The sequence below is a fragment of the Abramis brama genome (genome assembly GCF_963993115.1).
Source record: "Abramis brama genome assembly, chromosome: 12".
Lineage (NCBI taxonomy): Eukaryota > Metazoa > Chordata > Actinopteri > Cypriniformes > Leuciscidae > Abramis > Abramis brama.
Window position 1 is genome coordinate 4,699,933 of NC_139974.1, and position 20,468 is coordinate 4,720,400.

Below are 20,468 nucleotides of genomic sequence, written 5' to 3' on the forward strand. Positions count from 1 at the left end.
CTTATTTTTACCCGATTTGCTTCAAACTTTATGTGTATAATGTAGACACACGGCAGATGTAGACCTGTGAAAGGATTATTGATATCTTAGATACTGTTGCCATGGCAACGCATCAAACTTTATTATTCTTTTTTGATGCTTTTGAGACTCTTAACATACTTGAAATTGCATGAAACTCAACAGACACATCACACTTATTAGCCTGTAGACATGTGCAAAGTTTCAAAAACGGGCGTGGTGGAATGGCTCAGTAGCGCCACCTTTAGTCAAAAATGGGGCCTTAGTTTTGCCTAGAATCACCAAAATCGGTATGTATATTGTTCTCATCGAGCCGGACAACTTTCTAATTTACACTTAATAGCTCAAAGCAACAGAAAGTCAGATATTTTGGTTTGAATGTGATTTTTTTGGAGAATTTTCTCTCTCTCTCTGTCTCTGAGTGTGTGAGGGGTGGGGTGGGGGTGATTTGTCAGTTGAGTGAGATTTTACTTTTTCAATTGTTTTTCAAGGTTTCTGGGGCTTTTGGGTCCCTAAACGTGCTTGAAAACTCTTGAAACTTTGCACACAGGTCAGAACCCGCGGCCATCAGGGCGGGGCTGAATCTGGTAGCCGGGCGTGGCAGGGGGGCTCGACAGCGCCCCCTTGAACGGGGTTCTAAAACTTGGTCCATATATCAAACACACTTGCATGAATTAATTTGAAACTCGGTACACATATAGATCTCATTGGGCCGAACAACTTTCGTGCTCTAAGTTTTACGCCAGCCCAACAGGAAGTCGGCTATTTAGGGTTGTTTGGAAACGCTTGCTGTGGAATTTAATGTACTCCTCCTAGGAAATACATCGATTCGCCTCCAAACTCGGTCAGCGTGAAGTCAAGGCATTGAGGATGCTAAATTGCGGACGGATTTTTGATATCTTGAACGGTTTGGCCGTGGCGAGGAAATGAATTTATGGCGAGAAAAGAGAGACACGAAGTGTTATAACTTCTGCATACATTAACTGATCTTGATGAAACTTCAGCAGTGTGTTTGTGATAAGAGGCCGATCAGATGGATGTAACTATTGTGAGTCAAAGTTATAGCGCCACCAACTGGCAGCAGGAAGTGTGTCACTTTCAACATGCTTTTGACAAAAGTGGGGGGGTTAGTTTTACCAACAGTTACAAACATGAGTATATATATTGGTCTCACCGAGCCGGACAACTTTCTAATTAACAGTCATTAGCTCAGAGCAAAAGAAAGTCAGATATTTTGGTTTGAATGTGGATTTTTGGGATATTTCAGACTCTGAGTTTTTAGCTACTCTTCCAAACTGGCTTATTTTTTTCACACCAAACTTTTTCAAAATGATGAAAATACATTAAAGATGCTAAATTGTGAACGGATATTAAACATCTCAAATGGTTTTGCTATAGTGAGGGACTGAAGTAATGTACAAAAATTAAACACTAAAAGCCTCATCTTCTAAAAATGTAATTATACACCATTTATTTCTATAAAAGTATACAAATATCACAACCAAACTCATTTTATTCTTTTTTTTAATTTAATAATTATTTATAAGTTTAAAAATAGTAATTGTACCATTTAGTCTCATAAAAGTCAAGTCATTCATAGGGCTATACTGCCCTCTTGTGTTCAAAATCAGGTAGGCCTATTGTATTTACATAAAAATATACTAGGTATGTGACGGTGAGAATATTTTACCACCGGTTAATCGACGTGTGACACCGCTGGGGGCTTTTGAATCGCAAACTTAAAAACGAAAGTAAAATATTTTCGTCCGCACTGACATTGATAGTGGTTGATAATAATAATAATAATTTGTTACATTTATATAGCGCTTTTTCTGAGACCTCAAAGCGCTTTACATAGATGGGGGGAATCTCCTCAACCACCACCAATGTGCAGCATCCACTTGGATGATGCGACGGCAGCCATATTGCGCCAGAACGCCCACCACACACCAGCTTACTGGTGGAGAGGAGACAGTGATGAAGCCAATCAGTATATCAGTACATGGGGATGATTAGGAGGCCATGATGGATAGAGGCCAAGGGGCAAATTTGGCCAGGATGCCGGGGTTACACCCCAACTCTTTTTCGAAGGACATCCTGGAATTTTTAATGACCACAGAGAGTCAGGACCTCGGTTTAACGTCTAATCCGAAGGACGGTGCTCTTTTGGCAGTATAGTGTCCCCGTCACTACACTGGGGCATTAGGACTCACACAGACCACAGGGTGAGCGATTGAGCGGGCGTTTCAAATGAATTCCTATGGAAGTAGGAATAAACTGAAAAACGTCCACTTTGTTCTGCTCGTTCCTTGTCGTGGATGCGCACCATGAATGCCCGTGCAGCCATGAGCATTTTAGTTTAATTTTAAAATTAGCGCCTTTCGGGGGGTGGATTGCTTGAAATTATTTTACAAAAGCACAATGTTGTGTCTTATTACGACAGTACACAAATATAAGTTAACACTTTGCAGTTTGAATGTGCTCCTGTATAATGACGTATGTTTTTATGTGTCCACTGTTCCATCGCGCCCACGCCACACACACACACACACATTCCAGCATTGCAATCTTGACATCGCAGCCTGTTCATTATAGCCGTGTATATATATATATATATATATATATATATATATATATATATATATATATATATATATATATATATATAAATATAGCTGCGAGCAGCGATGAAGGGCCAAAGCCGGCGGTACCGCCACCCCGGTGCCTTTAGGTAAAGGCACCGGGGTTGCGGTGCCATCGGCTTGGGCCCGTAATCGCTGCTCGCAGCTATATTTTATTATTATTATTATTATTTTTTTCTACTTCTCGGGCACTTTTGGGGCCCTTAACATGCTCAAAAACTCTTGAGATTTTGCACACACGTCAGAACCTGCGGCCATCAGGGCCGGACTGAAGCTGGTACCCGGGCGTGGCACGGCGGCTCGACAGCGCCCCCTGGAATTATGTCGGAAAAATTGGTCCATAAATCAAACACGCTTGCATGTAATAATATGAAACTCAGTACACATATAGATCTCATCGGGCCGAACAACTTTCGTGCTCTAAGTTTTACACCAGCCGAACAGGAAGTCGGTTATTATACGTTGTTTGGAAAACGCATACAATGGAATGTGAAATACTCCTCCTAGGGAATTCATCCGATCGCCACCAAACTAGGTGTGAATGAAGTCAAGACATTGAGGATGCTAAATTGCGAACGGATTTTTGATATCTCGAACGGTTTGGCCGTGGCGAGGAAACAAATTTATGGCGAATAATGGGACACAGGAAGTGTGTTATAACTTCTGCATACATTGACTGATCTTGATGAAACTTCAGCAGTGTGTCCGATCAAGAGTCCGATCATATTGATGTGACTATTGTGAGTCAAAGTTATAGCGCCACCAACTGGCAGCAGGAAGTGTGTCACTTTCAAAATGCTTTGAAATCACCCTCTTAATTTTACCCGATTTGCTTCAAACTTTATGTGTATAATGTAGACACACGGCAAATGTAGACCTGTGAAAGGATTATTGATATCTTAGATACTGTTGCCGTGGCAACGCATCAAACTTTAATATTCTTTTCAGATGCTTTTGAGACTCTTCACATGCTTGAAAATGCATGAAACTCGACAGACACATCACATTTATTATCCAGTAGACATGTGCAAAGTTTCAGAAACGGGCGTGGTGGAATGGCTCAGTAGCGCCACCTTTAGTCAAAAATGGGGGCTTAGTTTTTCCTAGAATCACAAAACTTGGTATGTGTATTGTTCTCATCAAGCCGGACAACTTTCTATTTGACAGTCATAACCTCAGACCAACAGGAAGTCAGATATTTTGGTTTGAATGTGGATTTTCTGGAGAATTTTCTCTCTCTCTCTCTGTGTCTGTGTGTCTGTGGGGGAGGGGGATTTGTCTATTCCATTTAATCTTTGGTTATCAAGGTTTCAGGGGCTTTTGGGGCCCTTAACATGCTCAAAAACTCTTGAAACTTTTCACACAGGTCAGAGCCCACGGTCATCAGGGCCGGGCTGAAGCTCGTACCCGGGCGTGGCAGGGGGGCTCAACAGCGCCCCCTTGAACAAGGTCTGAAAACTTGGTCCATATTTCAAACACGCTTGCATGTAACAATATGAAACTAGGTACACATATAGATCTCACCGGGCCGAACAACTTCTGCACTCTAAGTTATTAGCACCGCCCAACAGGAAGTCGGCTATTATGGGTTGTTCGAAAAATGCATGCTGTGGAATTTGATGTACTCATCCTAGATAATTCATCCAATCGCCTCCAAACTCGGTCAGCATGAAGTCAAGACATTGAGGATGCTAAATTGCGGACGGATTTTTGATATCTTGAACGGTTTGGCCGTGGCGAGGAAACGAATTTATGGCGAGAAAAGAGAGACACGAAGTGTTATAACTTCTGCATACATTAACTGATCTTGCTGAAACTTCAGCAGTGTGTTCGTTGTAAGAGGCCGATCAGATGGATGTAACTATTGTGAGTCAAAGTTATTGCGCCACCAACTGGCAGCAGGAAGTGTGTCACTTTCAACATGCTTTTGACAAAAGTGGGGGGGTTAGTTTTACCAACAGTTACAAACATGAGTATATATATTGGTCTCACCGAGCCGGACAACTTTCTAATTTACAGTCATTGGCTCAGAGCAAAAGGAAGTCAGATATTTTGGTTTGAATGTGGATTTTTTGGATATTTCAGACTCTGAGTTTTTAGCTACTCTTCCAATCTGACTTATTTTATTCACACCAAACTTTTTCAAAATGATGAAAATACATTAAAGATGCTAAATTGTGAACGGATAATAAATATCTCAAACGGTTTTGCTATGGCGAGGGATTAAAGTATTGTCCAAAAAGGAAAAACTAAAAGCCTCAAATTTTCTAAAAATGTAATTATATACCATTTATTTCTATATAAAAGTATACAAATATCACAACTAAACCCATTTTATTCTGTTTTTAAAAAGAATTTTATTCTAATTTTATTCTAAAATTAAAAACAGTAAAGTAAAAAAAAAAAAAAAGTCATACATAGGGCTATACTGCCCTCTTGTGTCCAAAAGCACATCAAAATAGTATATAAAACTTTTTACCAGGAAGGCCAATATTCTATTTACAGATACATTTATTAGGTATGTGTCTGAGGATATTTTCCCACCGGTTATTCGACGTGTGACACTAGCGGGTGCTTTTAAATTGCTAAGATAAAAGTGAAAGAAAAATACAGACTTCCACACTGACATTGATAATGTTGCACACACAAATCACACACATGTTGGAAAGAATGATTCTTTTAAACAACACTAAACCGCCATTAGGTGTCACCAGGCATCCATCTTAATAAGCGAGTCATTGATTCATTCGTTCAAACGATTCGTTTGAATGAGTCGATCATGATTAAGACAGATGTTTATGGATTGATCATTCAAACTTTGAGTCAACCGATTCCTTAAAAATGCTGAATCGTTCAGTTATGAGAAAACACGTGATGCGTGATGGTTCTGCGGTGATCTTTAACTATTTTCGCTGCTGAAACAGAACAAAAACAGTCAATACTGCATCAAAAATGTAAGTGACTTAATTGTAACTGTTTATTAACCTGTTGTATGAAATCTAGCGGTGGGAGAAAAAAATTGATTCTTAGATGCATCGCGATCCGGACGTGGACGATTCTGAATCGATTCACAAATGTCAAAAAATCGATTCTCTAAAAAAATTGATTTCTAATAACGAAATATTGACGGAACACAAAAGGCGGAACTCTAAGCGGACGTGCGTGCAGTCTGTGGCGCGCACATAACAGAGAAGTTTCTTCTGCTCACCAAGGCTGCATTTATTTGATTAAAAATACAAACAAAAACAGTTATATTGTAAAATATTATTCCAATTTAAAACAGCTGCTTTCTATTTTAATATATTTTAAACTGTTATTTATTCCTGTGATCAAAACGGAGTCACTGTCACATGATCCTTCAGAAATTATTCTAATATGATGATTGATGCTCAAGAAACATTCATTATTATTTTAAATGTCGAAAACAGTTGTGTACAGTCTTTGATGAATAGAAAGTTCAAAAGAACAGCATTTATCTGAAATCTAAAGCTTTTGTAACATAACACTACCGCTCAAAAGCTTGGGGTTAGTAATAATTTAAATTTTATTTTTGGGGGAAAGAAATAAAATAAATCAATACTTTTATTTATGAAGGATGAGTTAAACTGATCAACAGTTACAGTAAAGACATTTATAATGTTAAAAAAATTATATTTGAAATAAATGCTGTTCTTTTGAACTTTACATTCATCAAAGCATTTTGAAAAAAAAATCTGTACACAACTGTTTTCAACATTGAAAATAATAATGAATATTTATTGAGCATCAATCATCATATTAGAATGATTTCTGAAGGATCATGTGACACTGAAGACTGGAGTAATGATGCTGAAAACTCAACTTTGATCACAGAAATTAATTACTATGTAAAATATTTTAAAATTGAAAACAGCTGTTTTAAATTGGAATAATATTTCACAATATTACAGTTTTTGTTTGTATTTTTAATCAAATAAATGCAGCCTTGGTGAGCAGAAGAGACTTCTCCTAAAAACATTAAAAATCTTACTATATATATATATATATATATATATATATATATATATATATACACACACACACATACATATATATATATATATATATATATATATATATATATATATATATATAAATATAGCTGCGAGCAGCGATGGAGGGCCAAAGCCGGCGGTACCGCCACCCCGGTGCCTTTAGGTAACTAAAGGCACCGGGGTTGCGGTGCCACCGGCTTGGGCCCGTAATCGCTGCTCGCAGCTATATTTATTATTATTTTTCTGTCAAACTTTCGGGCACTTTTGAGACCCTTAACGTGCTCGAAAACTCTTGAAACTTTGCACACAGGTCAGAACCCGCGGCCATCAGGGCCGGGCTGAAGCTGGTACCCGGGCGTGGCAGGGGGGCTCAACAGCGCCCCCTTGAACGGGGTCCGAAAACTTGGTCCATAAATCAGACACGCTTGCATGTAATAATATGAAACTCGGTACATATATAGATCTCATCGGGCCGAACAACTTTCGTACTTTTACTTTTTACGCCAGCCCAACAGGAAGTCGGCTATTATGGATTGTTTGGAAACGCATGCTGTGGAATTTGATGTACTCCTCCTACAGAATTCATCCAATCGCCTCCAAACTCGGTCAGCATGAAGTCAAGACATTGAGGATGATAAATTGCGGACGAATTTTTGATATCTTGAACGGTTTGGCCGTGGCGAGGAAACTAATTTATGGCGAATAAGGGACACAGGAAGTGTATTAGAACTTCAGCATACATTAACTGATCTTGATGAAACTTCAGCAGTGTGTTCGTTGTCAGAGGCCGATCACATTGATGTGAATATTGTGAGTCAAAGTTATAGCGCCACCAACTGGCAGCAGGAAGTTTGTCACTTTCAAAATGCTGTGAAATCACTCTCTTATTTTTACCCGATTTGCTTCAAACTTTATGTGTATAATGTAGACACACGGCAGATGTAGACCTGTGAAAGGTTTATTGATATCTTAGATACTGTTGCCGTGGCAACGCATCAAATTTTAATTTTCTTTTCAGATGCTTTTGAGACTCTTAACATACTTGAAATTGGATGAAACTCGACAGACACATCACATTTATTAGCCAGTAGACATGTGCAAAGTTTCAGAAACGGGCGTGGTGAGGGGCTCAGTAGCGCCACCTTTAGTCAAAAATGGGGGCTTAGTTTTAAGTAGAGTCACAAAAATCGTTATGTATATTGTTCTTATCAAGCCGGACAACTTTCTAATTTATAGTCATAAGCTGTTACCAACAGGAAGTGAGATATTTTGGTTTGAATGTGATTTTTTGGAGAATTCTCTCTCTCTCTCTCTCTGCATCTTTGTCTCTGTGTGTGTGTGTGGGGTGGGGGGATTTGTCTGTTAGGAGAGATTTACTTTTATAATTGTTTTTCAAGGTTTCAGGGGCTTTTGGGGCCCTTAACGTGCTCGAAAACTCTTCAAACTTTGCACACAGGTCAGAACCTGCGGCCATCAGGGCCGGGCTGAAGATGGTACCCGGGCGTGGCAGGGGGGCTCAACAGTGCCCCCTTGAATGGGGTCCGAAAAACTTGGTCCATAGATCAAACTAGCTTGCATGAATTAATATGAAACTCAGCACACATATAGATCTCATCGGGTCTAACAACTTTCGCACTCTTAAGTTATACGCCAGCCCAACAGGAAGTCGGCTATTATGGGATGTTTGGAGAACGCTTGCTCTGGAATTTGATATAACCCTCCTAGGAAATTATTTCAATTGCCACCAAACTCGGTCAGCATGAAGTAAAGACATTGAGGATGCTAAATTGCGGACGAAATTTTGATATCTCGAACGGTTTGGTCGTGGCGAGGAAACGAATTTATGGCGAGAAAAGAGAAACACAAAGTGTTATAACTTCTGCATACATTAACTGATCTTGATGAAACTTCAGCAGTGTGTTCGTGGTAAGAGGCTGATCAGATGGATGTAACTATTGTGAGTCAAAGTTATAGCGCCACCAACTGGCAGCAGGAAGTGTGTCACTTTCAAAATGCTTTTGACAAAAGTGGGGGGGTTAGTTTTACCAACAGTTACAAAAATCAGTACGTATATTGGTCTCATCGAGCCGGACAACTCTCTAATTTACAGTCATTAGCTCTGACCAACAGGAAGTCAGATATTTTGGTTTGAATGTGGATTTCTTTGCAAAATCAGCCTCTGAATTTTTACCCACTCCTCTTAAGTGGTTTATTTTATTCCCACCAAACTTTTTCAACATGATGAAAATACATTAAAAATGCTAAATTGTGAAAGGATAATACATATCTCAAACAGTTTTGCTATGGCGAGGGATTAAAGTAATGTCAAAAATGGAAACACTAAAAGCCTCATATCTTCTAAAAATGTAATTATGCACCATTTATTTATATATAAAATTATACAAATATCAGAACTAAACCCATTTTATTCTTTTCTTTTTTTTTCAATTTAATAATTGTTTAAGTTTAAAAACAGCCAGAATGTTGTTTTAGTCCAAAAAATAAATAAATCATGTCATTCATAGTGCTATACTGCCCTCTTGTGTTCAAAATCAGGTAGGCCTATTGTATCTATATAAAAATATACTAGGTATGTGACGGTGAGAATATTTTACCACCGGTTAATCAACGGGTTAATCAACGTTAATCAATGTTGTGGAATATTTTGAGTGTATCATAAAATCAGAATAAGGTAAGACAAGTAATATTTTCTGTCTTTTATATACATATATATATATATATATATATATATATATATATATATATATATATATATATGTATATATATATATAGCTGCGAGCAGCGATGAAGGGCCAAAGCCGGCAGCACCGCCACCCCGGTGCCTTTAGGTAACTAAAGGCATTGGGTTTGCGGTGCCACCGGCTTGGGCCCGTAATCGCTGCTCGCAGCTATATTTAGGGCCCGAGCACCGATGGTGAGAGGACCCTATTGTTTTTGCTCCGTTTATTATTATTCTTCTTCTTCTCCAAAGTGAATCGCTTTTTAGAGGGCCTAAACATACTCGAAAACTCATGAAACTTTGCACACGCTTCAGAAGTGGTGAAAATTTACGTGTGATAAGGTTTTCAAAATTGGGTGGGGCAAATTCGGTAAATTATTGCCCCCACATTTTGCCCCGGCTCTAGGTTTCATGTACAGGTATGAAATTTAGTACATACATGTAATGACCCAATATCTACAAAAAAGTATCTTGGAGCATAGCCCTAAACACAACAGGAAGTCAGCTATTTTGAACTTCCTCCTAGATTTTGTGCATTTTTCGCAATTTCCTGATGTTGTACTTTAACGAACTCCTCCTACAGTTTTGATCTGATCCTCTTCAAATTTGGTGAGTGTAATCTTAAGGCCTTTGCGACGTTAAATTGCGAAGATCTTGAGTTTTCGTCGAAGGGTGTGCCCTCGGCGGCCTGACAAATGTTCACCCAATTTCGGCCTTCTGATGATATATGCATGATCAGATACGTTCAATATTAATGTTGCTTGCAGTTCTGATGTTGCTAGGCAACCACAGATAGCCTGCAGTAACTTAGGCATACAATTTCCAATCTGCCCCAAACTTCACATGTTTGATAAGAGTCCTGTCCTGAACACATGACCATGCTCATATTTGGTTATAGCAATAGCGCCACCTGCTGGTAGCAGGAAGTGTGGCAAATACAAAACGTGCTCGAAAAATCATGAAACTTTGCACATGCTTCAGAAGTGGTGAAAATGTATGTGTGATGTGGTTTTCAAAATTGTGTGGGGCAAAATGGCTTAATTATTGCCCCTGCATTTTGCCCCGGCTCTACATTTCACGTACAGGTATGAAATTTGGTACATACATGTAATGACCCAATACCTACAAAAAAGTATCTTGGAGCGCAGCCCTAAACACAACAGGAAGTCAGCTATTTTGAACTTCCTCCTAGGTTTTGTGCATTTTTCGTAATTTCCTGATGTTGTACTTTAACGAACTCCTCCTACAGTTTTGATCTGATCCTCTTCAAATTTGGTGAATGTAATCTTAAGGCCTTTACTACAGGCGCCGGGTGGCGGTGGCAGGGGTGCGAGGGCCCTTTTCATCGCTGCTTGCAGCTTTAATTAGGGCCCGAGCACCGATGGTGTGAGGACCCTATTGTTTTTGCTCCGTTTATTATTATTCTTCTTCTTCTCCAAAGTGAATCGCTTTTTAGAGGGCCTTAACATGCTCGAAAACTCATGAAACTTTGCACACGCTTCAGAAGTGGTGAAAATTTACATGTGATATGGTTTTCAAAATTGGGGGGGGCAAATTCGGTAAATTATTGCCCCCACATTTTGCCCCGGCTCCTGGTTTCACGTACAGGTATGAAATTTGGTACATACATGTAATGACACAATACCTACAAAAAAGTCTCTTGGAGCATAGCCCTAAATACAACAGGAAGTCAGCTATTTTGAACTTCCTGTCAGATTTTGGGCATTTTTTGACATTTCCTGATGTTGTACTTTAACGAACTCCTCCTACAGTTTTGATCTGATCCTCTTCAAATTTGGTGAGTGTAATCTTAAGGCCTTTGCGACGTTAAATTGCGAAGATCTAGAGTTTTCGTCGAAGGGTGTGCCCTCGGCGGCCTGACAAATGTACACCCAATTTCGGCCTTTTGGTGATTTATGCATGATCAGCTAAGTTCTCTGTCAATATTGCTTGCAGTTCCGATGTTGCTAGGCAACCACAGACAGCCTGCAGTAACTCAGGCATTCAATATCCAATCTGCCCCAAACTTCACGTGTTTGATAAGAGTCCTGTCCTGAACACATGAACATGCTCATATTTGGTTATAGCAATAGCGCCACCTGCTGGTAGCAGGAGGTGTGGCAAATACAAATTACTTTGACAAGAAAGTGTGGCAAATTCAAATTACTTCGACATAGTCCTCCTATAATTACATACTCCCCACCATGCTCTGTTTTCCTAAATGCGCCGGGTGGCGGCGGCACAGGTGTGAGGGCCCTTTTCATCGCTGCTTGCAGCTTTAATTTACTGTTATTACTATGATTAGTTTATGTAACATATGTAACAAGGATGTAACAAATAAAGTGTTAGTGAATATTCTTGTAATTTTTATGATATGGAGACTAACCCGCTCAAGCAGTTTGTAGAAGCGGGTCTGAACCTTAGACTGGACCTGTTAATGGTGCCGTGGATTAAGTGTCAGATTGTGAAGTTCTGCGGATCTGAGCTGTAGATCCTGAACTGAGAGCCTGAAGAGTGTCATTGTTCTCTACAGGTTGATTGGTTGTGGTGTTACAGATGAAGGTTGTCCTGCTCTGACTTCAGCTCTGAGATCAAACCCCTCACACCTGAGACAACTGAATCTGTCATTGAATAAAGTAGGAGATTCTGGAGTCGAGCAGCTTTCTGATCTACTGCAGGATCCTCACTGTAAACTGGAGAAACTGGGGTAAGATTTTATAAAAGTCTCAACGTCGTCTGTTTTTCTCCTGTGGTGAATAATGAATGATATACAAAAATAATATATACAAAAAAAGTTTACCATCAAGTAAGAGAGAAGGATGTTTAATCTTCAGTGGATTCTTTCCAAAGCTTCTGAGCTCATTTTACTTTTGATAGTTTTTGATAGTGTTTTATGGTGCGTATTTCAAGACACCTTTAAACTTATTTTGATTATTCTCAGTGTAACCCAGTGGGAAAATTGGGTAATATAATAAACCAGACAAAGTCAGTGGTTTGTTAAATTTGTTTATTTTCATATTGTATATTTTTCTAGTTCTGTAAAAAGAAATGTACATTGTTATTGTTACCTGACATGTAAGATGTTTATTTTATTTTATAAAGTGAAAGTTGCATAGGCTTACTGGTTGGGTTGTGCAAGGGCCGAAGAAGAGAGGAATGACGTCAGACGAGGAAGAGAACAGAGTAGAGAGAGCACGAGGAATAGAGACCGTAATATGTGAATAACATATTTCTCTGGTAACATCTGATAGATTAGGGTGACTAATCCTGACGAACTATCGGATGATATCTGAATGCTGAACAGTGCTTTGACGAAGAGCTCAATTCAGTTTGTTTACGGACAGTTTGAAGTTTGACGCGAGCTGCTGACTGTGAGCGCGTGTGCGGCGTGGAACGAGAGACTGCCTGTTTGTTGACTAAACGGACCGGGGCTACAGTCTGGGTCATTCGATTGCATAGAGAGAGCTGCATCGGGACCGAGACAACGCACGCGATCGTCGGGGACGGTGCTGTTGTGCAACACACGTGGTGAGCGCATTCTTTTTATTTTATTTGGCTCTACGGAGTGAAGCAGCCACAAGTTTTAGGCTACAACGAACCCGAGCGTCGATTCAGGCCTGCTACGAGAACTGTGGTATTTTTATTTTATTTGGATTATTAGTATTTGCCGGCTATTAGTTTTAGGAATTAGCCTACACTGTCAATCATCTTTTGGTTGTTTATTAATTCATATTCTTGTGTGATTATTTTATTTTATATTCAGTAAAGAGCTTTATTCGTTTCAATTGTTGTTGCTATTGTTATTTCATTTTCATTTTATAACTCTGTTTATTTGGTAACCACAGCAACCTGATTAATCATTTACCCTTATTAAAAAGAACTCAGATTAGCCTTCCCCCATAAACAACTGTTGGGGGCGCTACAGAAAATGGAGGCACCGCTGGGATAAGGGTTTCTGGTTAGCTGTTTCAAGTGTTGTATGTGGAAATAGCAACAATGAAATGGCTGACAGATCAGAGTTAGTAGCTGAGCTAAAAGGATGGTGTCGTGGTGAGGGTCTAGATGAAGCTCACTGGCTTATGGTTATGGTTCCTGAGCATGTTGAAATTGCTCAGATTGAGGATACACTGCATACAGGTAAATGTTTTGGCCGCGTTCGTGTACGAGGAAGGACATTTAGTGTTAAACATAACATGATAATGGCTTTGTGTGAGTGTAAAGAACAGTTGAAAGCTGAAAATGTCCCACAAGAGATATCGTCCATGGATGGTGGAGAGGCTTGGCCTCTTGTTATAATTGGTGAAGCCCCTGCCACTGCTGATGAGTTCAGTCACAAACTGTTGAGTTTGTTACAAGCAGAAGGAAAGACAGTGGAAGATCTTCGTGATTTTTTTCCACATTCTGAACCGACTACCAGCACTACGGACGTTTTGCAGATAGTAGGTAATTTGATGGAAAAGACTACAAAGCCGTCACTTGACACGGTTAGCTATCGCTGTCTTCGTCTCTTTTCTGGTGTGTCGCCAACTCCCTGTGGAGAAGAGCAATTTGATAACTGGTTAGAGCAAGCTCAGTTAATGGTTGAGGAAAGTGAATGTGCAGACAAAGAGAAAAGATGCAGATTAATGGAGAGTATTAAAGGGCCAGCTCTTGAAATAGTGAAGTCTGCAAGAGTCACTGATCCCGAGATAAGTGCTGCAAAGTGCTTAGAAGCCCTTGAAAATGCTTTTGGTACTGCAGAGTCTGGTGAAGACTTATATTTTGCGTTTCGCATGATGCGACAGCAGTCAACTGAGAAATTGTCTGAGTTCCTGAGACGGTTAGAACAGGCGTTAGTTAAAGTTGTGCAGCAAGGAGGTATTTCCATCACCTACATGGCCAGAGCCAGGCTAGAGCAAGTGCTGAGAGGAGCTACTGCTTCTGACCTTATGCTGGTAAATCTTCGCTAAAGAGAGAAAAGAGATAAACCACCTACTTTCCTCCAATTGCTGAAGGAGATAAGGTCTGAGGAGGAATATGAGGCTTCAAGGAAAAAGATTAATCCCTCTGTACAGTGTGTTCAAGCTAAACAGGAAGTGGACGTGAAACAAGCTGAGATTCAGAGTCTAAAGGCTGAGGTGAAAGAGCTTAAGACTATGGTTGCCTCTGTGGTAAGCAAACCCATACCTATAGTACAGGAGTGTGTCGGGGAAAAGCCTGAAACGAGCACACATGGTCCGAACCCTCTGGATGCTGAACTGATAGCCCTGAAAAAACAAGTGAAAAGGTTACAACAGAAAGTTAGCAACAAAGAGATTGAATCTGATGTCACAGTAGGTGTTCAAACCCAGAGAACCAGAGCAAAGTGATTACCAGATTGATTCACTCTTTGAAAATCAGTAGGAGTCAGCAGCAGACAGGTGGGGCTGCCAATGCAAAAGTTGACTACTCAGTGAAAAAGAGTTTGTTAAGAACAGAGAATTCTGCTGTTGATGTAGTTTCAGGGTTTAGTTCCCCTCGGTATGTAGATTTGTTGGGAGCATCTCCAGATTGCATCCCCGATCTCTACGCATTCCCAACTTGTCTGGAGTTGACGCCCCTGGAACGATTAACGAAAAAGGACATTAAAACCGCACAAGCTGATGATGGAATAGTTGGACCGACTATTCAGGCAGTGAAACAAGGGAAATGGCCTAGAGATCTTGAATGTAATGGAAAGTTGTCTATCATGAAACGTGAGATGAATAGGCTGACATTGAAAGATGGTATACTTTACCGTATGAGACAGAGATCATCTGGTGAGAGTGACTTGCAGTTGGTTCTTCGAGAGTGAATAGTGTGGTTCTGAGAGCAGTGCACGATGATTTTGGACACTTTGGAGTAGACCGAACTCTAGACATGATCAGAAATCGATTCTTTTGGCCTAAAATGTCAGAAGAGGTTGAAGAATATATAAAGAACTGTGGGAAGTGCATCATCCATAAGTCTCTGCCGAAGAAAGCTGCTCCATTACACCAGATTATTAGCAATGGGCCCATGGATCTGGTGTGTATGGACTTCCTCTCAATGGAGCCTGTCACAGATCATTTCACAAGATATGCTCAGGCTTTCCCTACCAAAAGCCAGAAAGCTCTTGAGGTTGCAAGAATTCTTGTTGATAAATACTTTGTTCATTATGGGTTACCTGCCAGGGTCCATTCTGATCAGGGTAGAGACTTTGAAAGTCGTTTGATTCGGTAGTTGCTGAATTTGATGGGAATCCGTAAGTCTAGAACTACCCCCTATCACCCACAGGGTGACCCGCAACCCGAAAGGTTTAATAGAACCTTACTGACCATGCTCGGGACACTCAGTCGAGAGAAAAAACGTCAATGGAGTGAGCACGTTGTTCATTTAGTACATGCCTACAATAGCACTAAGTGTGATGCCACTGGGTATTCACCCTATTATTTGATGTTTGGCAGGGAGGCGAAACTTCCAGTTGATTTTGGGTTGATTGTGTTTTGGGATCATGTCTGACATGGATGAGGTTAATCACTCTCGCTATGTAGGAAAGTTGAGAGAAAATCTGAGAGATGCACATCGTCTGGCGGAAGAAGTGGCAAACAAGAGACATAAAAGAAACAAGAGATTGTATGACCGACGAGTTTCTTTTCAGACACTTGAGGTGGGTGATAGAGTGCTGCTAAGAAATTTAGGACTAAGGGGAAAACACAAGCTGGAAAGCAAGTAGGCTCCTGATCCTTATATTCTGATGGAGAGGTCGTCTCATGTGCCAGTGTACAGAATCAAATGTGAGGATGGTAAAGGTGGGATTAAGACCATCCACCGAGATCATCTCCTGTCCATAGGAGATCTAGTCAGGGTCCCTACAACTGATGTTGAACCTGATTTTCCTGCAAGACGTGTGACTAGATCTAAGGTTCATCAAAAGAGGGAGAGAATGTCTCTAGAGAATGAGAACGGGGGTCCAGAGGAGACAGATTTCTCTGATTATTCTTCTGACTCTGATTATTTCACTCCAAAGAGAAATGAGGCTAATCGTAGAGAAGTGATTCGTAGAGGGTTAGATCAGATTAGATCTGTGACAGAGAAAAGGTGGTCACACCACAGGAGCAAGATTCTTATGGCATTAGGTTATCTGTTGATGAGACTTCTGGGCAGGAGGAATGTTTGGTTCAGAGCAGTTGTGAAAGTCAGGATGAAGATCCTGAAATGATCGTAGTGGTTGATGAAGACCCAGTATTGACAACTGAGCCAGTCAGTAAATTGTCTGGGGAATCTGATATCCGGTCTAAAAGACTGATAAAACCAGTGCAAAAGCTTACTTATGATGAACCGGGCAAATCCAGAGATGAAGCACTAACTATCATTCATAGAGGCCTGGTCATTAAAATTGGTAAAACCAAATAATGTGCATCTGCTTGCTGTGTAAACGGGTCCGAATGAGGACATCCGGCCAGTTTAAGAGGGGGAGGGTGTAACCCGTGGGAAAATTGGGTAATATAATAAACCAGACAAAGTCAGTGGTTTGTTAAATTTGTTTATTTTCATATTGTATATTTTTCTAGTTCTGTAAAAAGAAATGTACATTGTTATTGTTACCTGACATGTAAGATGTTTATTTTATTTTATAAAGTGAAAGTTGCATAGGCTTACTGGTTGGGTTGTGCAAGGGCCGAAGAAGAGAGGAATGACGTCAGACGAGGAAGAGAACAGAGTAGAGAGAGCACGAGGAATAGAGACCGTAATATGTGAATAACATATTTCTCTGGTAACATCTGATAGATTAGGGTGACTAATCCTGACGAACTATCGGATGATATCTGAATGCTGAACAGTGCTTTGACGAAGAGCTCAATTCAGTTTGTTTACGGACAGTTTGAAGTTTGACGCGAGCTGCTGACTGTGAGCGCGTGTGCGGCGTGGAACGAGAGACTGCCTGTTTGTTGACTAAACGGACCGGGGCTACAGTCTGGGTCATTCGATTGCATAGAGAGAGCTGCATCGGGACCGAGACAACGCACGCGATCGTCGGGGACGGTGCTGTTGTGCAACACACGTGGTGAGCGCATTCTTTTTATTTTATTTGGCTCTACGGAGTGAAGCAGCCACAAGTTTTAGGCTACAACGAACCCGAGCGTCGATTCAGGCCTGCTACGAGAACTGTGGTATTTTTATTTTATTTGGATTATTAGTATTTGCCGGCTATTAGTTTTAGGAATTAGCCTACACTGTCAATCATCTTTTGGTTGTTTATTAATTCATATTCTTGTGTGATTATTTTATTTTATATTCAGTAAAGAGCTTTATTCGTTTCAATTGTTGTTGCTATTGTTATTTCATTTTCATTTTATAACTCTGTTTTTTTGGTTACCACAGCAACCTGATTAATCATTTACCCTTATTAAAATAAATATAGAATTTGGTTTAATACTATATCTAAAAGAACTCAGGTTAGCCTTCCCCCATAAACAACTGTTGGGGGCGCTACATCAGGTTAGGTAAAGTACGTCAAATCTGTCCTAAATCATAAGCATCTGAATTTTCATACAATCTATAGGTCAGAAGACTTCTTTGTAACGACACTGACAGTCCATCCGGCCAGATGTTCTGAATTGGCGACTCCTGATTTGCAAAACACAGCTCATTTCTTCTTGAGTAAACAAAGAGCATTCTGTTTACGACCCCCTTGGGGCATGTTGACCAGCGGGGGCGCCGCTCGGGCTAGGGCCTCCCTGGCACATGACACATTTATAACAAGCCGAGCGTTGAGAAAAAGGGTCGACCTAGTCCCTTGATTCAAATCTCGCCAACTCACGGGACTCACATTTTCCTTGAGAGTTAAGTTAATCTTACGTTCAATGTTTGCTGGACAAACAGATTGTTTGATAACTAAATTAATTCCATTAAAGTTATCCCATAACTTCAAGCTGAAATAAGACTATTGATGTATTAATGACGAACCATAACCCGTTATGGTAATCAATCAATTTAGTTCAGCTGCGATAAATTAATGTAACTGTAATATGCAAAATATTAATCATATTCATGATTAATTATTAAAATTCCCTATAGATCATTTGAGCTAATATTAATATTAATGTACAACCCATTGTTGCTACATCTTCATGATCTGTTCAGTTCAGTATTTTAGAAATCAAAGACTTTTGGCAGACGAGCTTCTTAGATTCAATTAAATATAGATTTATTATTTACAGATAACTAGTTTACAAAAAGGCATACTTGTAACAGGACAATTGCATATTTTCCACAACAATAGTTATAAGCATGATTGGATGATGTGAAGAGGTGACAAATGCTTTCATATACAAATCTGTTGAGGAGAAATTCATATATATCTTATCATTTATATCAGTGTTTCCTGAACTGAGAGACTGAAGAGTGCCATTGTTCTCCACAGGTTGTGGGATTGTGGTGTTACAGATGAAGGTTGTGCTGCTCTGACTTCAGCTCTGAGATCAAACCCCTCACACCTGAGAGAACTGAATCTGTCACTGAATAAAGTAGGAGATTCTGGAGTCAAAAAGCTTTCTGATCTGAAGGAGGATCCACATTATAAACTGGAGATGCTTGAGTGAGTAGTGATGATTAAAACTGTTAATATTTTTATTGAAAGTTTCTTAGTTTACTTTCATTGTGATGGTGAATTACTCACTAAAACATGTTTAATAAGAGTTTAATTCATTTATTTTTTCATTATACAGTAGTTTATAGCAACAATCAAATATCTTCAAGTTTCTTTTTATTTCAAACAATTCAATATTTTGTTTTTCATTGTCAATGTTAATTGCAATAAAAGATAATGGTAAATATTTATCACTAGATTCTTTATCATAAATAAAACTGACCCAGTGACACAGAAAGAGGACAGTCATACAGGATTATAGATAAGCTTTAGCAATCGTGTATCTCAGTATTATATTATAATCTCTCACTTAATCATCTAAGTAGTTTCTTTTAGTTGTTCTAAAGTGGATAATGCAATAATGTCGCACACATTTGACTGTCTGTGTTTTAGTTACAGGTTTTAGATGTTAGTCTGACCTTCTCTGGATCAGCTGATGGAGAATAAAGAGCCTCTACAGACACAATCACATTCAACAGAATCAACAGACACACACACACACACACACACACACACAAACACACACACACACACACACACACACACACACACACACACACACTTGTGTAACTTACAGAATGATCCAATCCTTCATCCAAAGTCAAACAAGGAAACGTTCAACCAGATGAACTGGATAAATATTCTGAATGTTCAGATCCAATCTGACCTCTGACCTGTAATGCCTGGATCATAATCATACACTGTTCGTTCGTTGGTCAGAGGAGAACTGAGCGACTGAGTCTGGTTTCTGCCAAGGTTTTCTTCTCCATTCTGTCACTAATGGAGTTTGAGTTCCTGCCACTGTCGCCTCTGGCTTGCTTAGTCGGAGACACTTAATATTTAACAATATTATTGATCTGCATTGACACCATTATATGAGAACTGAACTGAGCTGGACGATGACATCACTGTTTTCTCCAGAGCAGCTGTATAGATAAATGAACTGAATTTACTAAAACAACAGATATTAATCAACACTGAACTTACTTAAGCTGGACTATGACAGTATTTTCTTCTAGATCTGTTGTACAGGAACAAACTTTGTTGCATTATTTTCCTGTTATCACTGTAAAGCTGCTTTGAAAATATCTGTGTTGTAAAAAGCGCTGTATAAATAAAGGTGACTTGACTTTTGTTTCTACAGAAGTGACATTTATACCTCAAACGCTCTACTACAAACATCTCCATATATAATATTTATTTATTGATTTAATTTGAGTAATTCAGCCCACCAAACATATTCAAATGCCTTTGATTATAGTAACATTCACAATTAAATTATCTATTGCCTTTTATTTCTTTTTTATTTAAAAGCAATGATGTATCACCACTTTTAAATGTTAAATGAAAATATATTTTTTTAAATTTGAATCTATTGACACCTTTCAGTAATAAAATGGTTAATCATGTTTTCATTTTCATTTAG

The 20,468-nt window shown here is 39.4% G+C and overlaps 1 protein-coding gene across 2 annotated transcripts in view; it reads left to right on the forward strand.

The window, feature by feature from the left end:
* The window catches only part of LOC311093935 (protein NLRC3-like), a 92,428-nt gene extending 72,242 nt beyond the window's left edge, over positions 1-20,186 (forward strand). Inside the window, exons 10-12 of one of the 2 annotated variants that reach the window (XM_084131613.1) lie at positions 11,948-12,121; positions 18,818-18,991; positions 19,436-20,154. In XM_084131613.1, the coding sequence (XP_083987739.1) occupies positions 11,948-12,121; positions 18,818-18,991; positions 19,436-19,448 (361 nt within the window). In that variant the 3' untranslated portion in view covers positions 19,449-20,154. Of the gene's footprint in view, positions 1-11,947; positions 12,122-18,817; positions 18,992-19,435 lie in introns of both variants that reach the window. The other variant, XM_084131614.1, reaches the window with a different exon arrangement.
* The last annotated feature ends 282 nt before the right edge of the window (positions 20,187-20,468 follow it).